The sequence below is a fragment of the Dendrobium catenatum genome, unplaced genomic scaffold (genome assembly GCF_001605985.2).
Source record: "Dendrobium catenatum unplaced genomic scaffold, ASM160598v2 fragScaff_scaffold_203, whole genome shotgun sequence".
Lineage (NCBI taxonomy): Eukaryota > Viridiplantae > Streptophyta > Magnoliopsida > Asparagales > Orchidaceae > Dendrobium > Dendrobium catenatum.
The window spans coordinates 204,297-208,002 of NW_021318665.1; the positions used below are offsets into that span (position 1 = coordinate 204,297).

Below are 3,706 nucleotides of genomic sequence, written 5' to 3' on the forward strand. Positions count from 1 at the left end.
ATAGTATCAACCTAACTCCTTTATTATCTATAGTCACATATCTTATCATGAAAAACTCTCCTATAGACAAAGCTTAACTGATTATAGATAATATCTATAAACTTTCTTATATTAGACTTCCTCATAGTAGGAGAAATGAAAATTTGATTTTAGGACATTTGGTAGCATACATTTTAGAAAAGAAATACAACTTGATTCATCCTGATCCATCTACTCAACTTCCTATTTATTTTGCCAATGCTTTTTTTTTTTACACTTTTCAACCGAGACCAAGAAACTGAAGGAGAAGAATTTGACGTAGAAGGAGCACTTGCTCCTCGACCTGATCAACATTTTTGTCAACAAATGGTCCAGTGTTTTGATAGACTAGAATCTCATTTTAATCAATATTTTGATCAAATTGAGACTCACCTAAACCAGCAGGATGTGAGGTACAATGAAGACATGGGGTGGATTAGAGGACAATTTGACTCTGTCAACACTCAAGTAGCTACGATCCATAACTGCTTTATAATGTTCACCCCTCAGCAACCTCCAAACCAGGGTCCTTCAGGATTTTAGTTGTGAATTTTTTGTTGTATTTATTGTTGTGTTGTTTCTTTTAATCTCATGTGATGGCTTTGCTATGTTGTGTTTTTTTTCCTTTTCTGATATAATGTATTGGTTGTATGTGTTACAAGTATTTAATGAAATGATGTTTTTTTCTAATGTAGATATTATTCTTGTTAAGTTATTTTAAGTTTTTATAGACTAATCAAATGTAGTGATTTATAGAATAAAATCTTAAAATACTTTTCTTTATAAATTAATTTCTTTGTAAAATTTAATTTATCAAAATTTTAAATTAAATTATGGTTAGATATAGATTAGAAGATCATCTTTATGTTCTTACATAAAAATATTATTTAGCTATAATTGTTGCAAAATAGATATCTTTTTTTATTACATTTCTTTTCTAATGTTTATTTTTATTAATTATTGTAATTTATTTTAAGATTTATTAATATTGGAAAGACAAAAAATGTAGAAAGATGTACAAAGCATGCAAGGCTTGAAAAGATGCACAAAATGTGCTAAAAGTTAAAAAAGATGCGCAATGTTCTTCAAAGTGAAAAGAGGCACAAAATGTGCCAAAAATTAAAAAGATACACAATGTCGTCAATTAAAAATTTCATACAGGTCTTTCCTTTATCTTTCTATCTCTTAAACAAATCTATATAATTAGCAATAATCCCCACTATTCAATTATAAACTAATTAATCTTTATTTCCACTACAGGAAAAACGCTGAAAACCGGCGGTTTTTTCCGGCAGTTAGTGTAAAATTACCGGCGGTTTTTTACGTTACCGGCGGTCTAACGGCGGTTTGGTAACCGCCGGTAAAAACGGCATAGGAAACCAATTCCGACGGCTTTTTACCGGCGGTTTATTTTTGCGGCGGTTTTCCGGCGGCCCGTACCGCCGGTGACCACCGGAATTTTAACCGTCGGTCTTTCGGCGGTTCGGCCGTCGGTATTGTAATCGCCGGTTAAAGTACTGGCGGTGTTCCGGCGGTTAAACCTGGCGTCGTCTGGTTCATTAGACCTCCGGACGTTGCCGTTAGACCGCCGGTACCTTACCGGCGGTTGACGGCGGTTATAGCCGTCGGTATTACCGACGGTTTAAACCGTCGTGCGTCCATCGTAGAACCGCCGGTGACCGTCGGTAAGCCGCCGGTATTCACCGGCGGTTTAATAATAACACCGGCGGCTATATCTTACCCGTCCGGTATCGTAGTTTCCGGCGGCTAAACCGCCGGTTAGCCGCCGGAAACCTGTAGCACCTGAAAAAAAAAATTGACAGCATCCCCTCTATTTGAGGGAGGTTCACCCTAAAGTCTAAACCTGCAGAAAAAGCATATATATGTTGGGCAACACGCCGCTATATTCATCACAACCAGAAAATACAAAATTCATCACAACATTACAATCACAAATTCACAAAATAGTTCATGATAATGCTACAATCACCAGTTCAAAAGTTTACAAGTTCTAATTAATACATTCATCAAACATAATAAACATCTAATCATCATCGGTATCCTCACTGTCTGCAGATGGCTGCTCCTGTTGGTCCTTCTTCCTTTGTTTTCCAGCTCTGTAGGATTGCAACTCTGCTTGCATTTCATTCTGAGCCTTCCTCATTTCTTCAATCTCTCTAGCTTGAACCCTTTTCATCTCTTCAATCTCTCTAGTAAGTGCTGCAACCCTCTCACTTACAGATTCTTCAGCTCCACTTGGATCATGGAATGCAGAGGTGTATGAACTGCCCTCAATAGCAAAAGCTTGTGAACCCATGCCATATACCCTCCCCCTCTGTCTTCCACCAACAACTTCTGACCATGTCTGATACTCAGAAGTATGGGCCGATCCAGAAGATGATCCCTCGCCAGTGGACTGCCTACTTTCTCTAACTCGTAAGAAATCATCCTGCAAGTTACAAATAGTTTTATTAAAATAAATTTTTATTCTAAAAATCCAAAAAATTTTACTCACATGAGCCTTCTTAGATTTCTCATCAACCCACTTCTGGTCAGCTTGATGTTGATGAGTTCTTGTATGCAGCTCCAATGGTGTTGGCTCCCGACCCAGGTGCGCTTTCTGAAAATTTGATGCTTAGTTATACTAACATAAATATATGTAATAAACCAATTCAAAACACTTACCAGTCGCCGCCTATGTTCTGTATGAGGTACAGATCCACCAGTATGAAGAGAGCTTCCTAAACCGCCGCAGTCAGAGGCTCTGTTCTGTTTATTCTGCTCTCTCATTTTTATAAACTCCGGGGTAGCCCAAGCACTACTCAAATCTGCCCAAACGCCCTCTCCAATCCAATTAGGCCTCTGCCCGGACTTTCTAATGTCCGTGAACATGTCTCTGAGACGGGTCGCTACTCTCCTTTCAAAATTTGATCTGATCCTCGTATTGTACTCAGGCAACCACCTAAATTCTTTCTGTACAAATTTAGGCAATATCAAAAAGATTAGTACAAATTAAATCATATATTTGAAATCATACAAAAAAAATATACCTGAAATTCTCCAAACCACATATCTCTAACAGGCTTTGGGATCTTCTTCCAGGATAAGTAAGGAGCATCATACTTATTCTTTATTATATCCCGGATCATATGTATAGGTGGCCTTGAAGGATTGAAGCTGCAAGTGACTTTGTTTATCAATAACATGTAATATATCAAAATAAAAACAACTGAATAACTTAAATTGAACTCACTTATCACCGGCGGTTTAGACCGCCGGATAATCGCCGGTTAATGTTGAAATCCGGCGGTGTACCGGCGGTTTAGAGACCATCGGTATTACCGACGGTGTATCGTAGCTAAGCCGTCGATTAAGCCGTCGTTAGAGTCCGACGGCGTAACCGCCGGCGGAGCCGTCGGTAATACCGACGGCCTATAAACCGCCGATTCAAACCGCCGGTATAGGCCATTTTTCCTGTAGTGTTCATCATTTTTACAAAAATTATTTTTATTTGATATGTCTAGAATGAACTGTGGACCGAATTGAATTTTCTTATCTTAATTATTCTTTGATTTAGAATTTGAGACTTTCCTTTTCGCATTAGGATGTTAATGTTGTCTTTGCAAATAGTTTAAAATCTTTTTTTATCATCTATTTGATTTATCAATAGAAACTTATCTTTTCAAGA

General features: G+C 37.7%; 1 protein-coding gene across 3 annotated transcripts; it reads right to left on the bottom strand.

The window, feature by feature from the left end:
- Window positions 1-2,022: 2,022 nt before the first annotated feature.
- Window positions 2,023-2,923, bottom strand: LOC110106413. 3 transcript variants are annotated; one of them, XM_020836316.2, is made up of 3 exons: window positions 2,704-2,923; window positions 2,534-2,638; window positions 2,023-2,467 (listed from the first exon to the last, which is right to left on the bottom strand). In XM_020836316.2, the coding sequence occupies exons 1-3, from the start codon at window positions 2,908-2,910 to the stop codon at window positions 2,063-2,065; spliced, it is 717 nt and encodes a 238-aa protein (XP_020691975.2). In that variant the 5' UTR covers window positions 2,911-2,923; the 3' UTR covers window positions 2,023-2,062. The 3 variants fall into 3 exon arrangements, with proteins under 3 accessions (XP_020691975.2, XP_028548797.1, XP_020691974.2); XM_028692964.1 differs by having other exon boundaries at window positions 2,023-2,173; window positions 2,207-2,638; XM_020836315.2 differs by having other exon boundaries at window positions 2,023-2,638.
- Window positions 2,924-3,706: the final 783 nt, after the last annotated feature.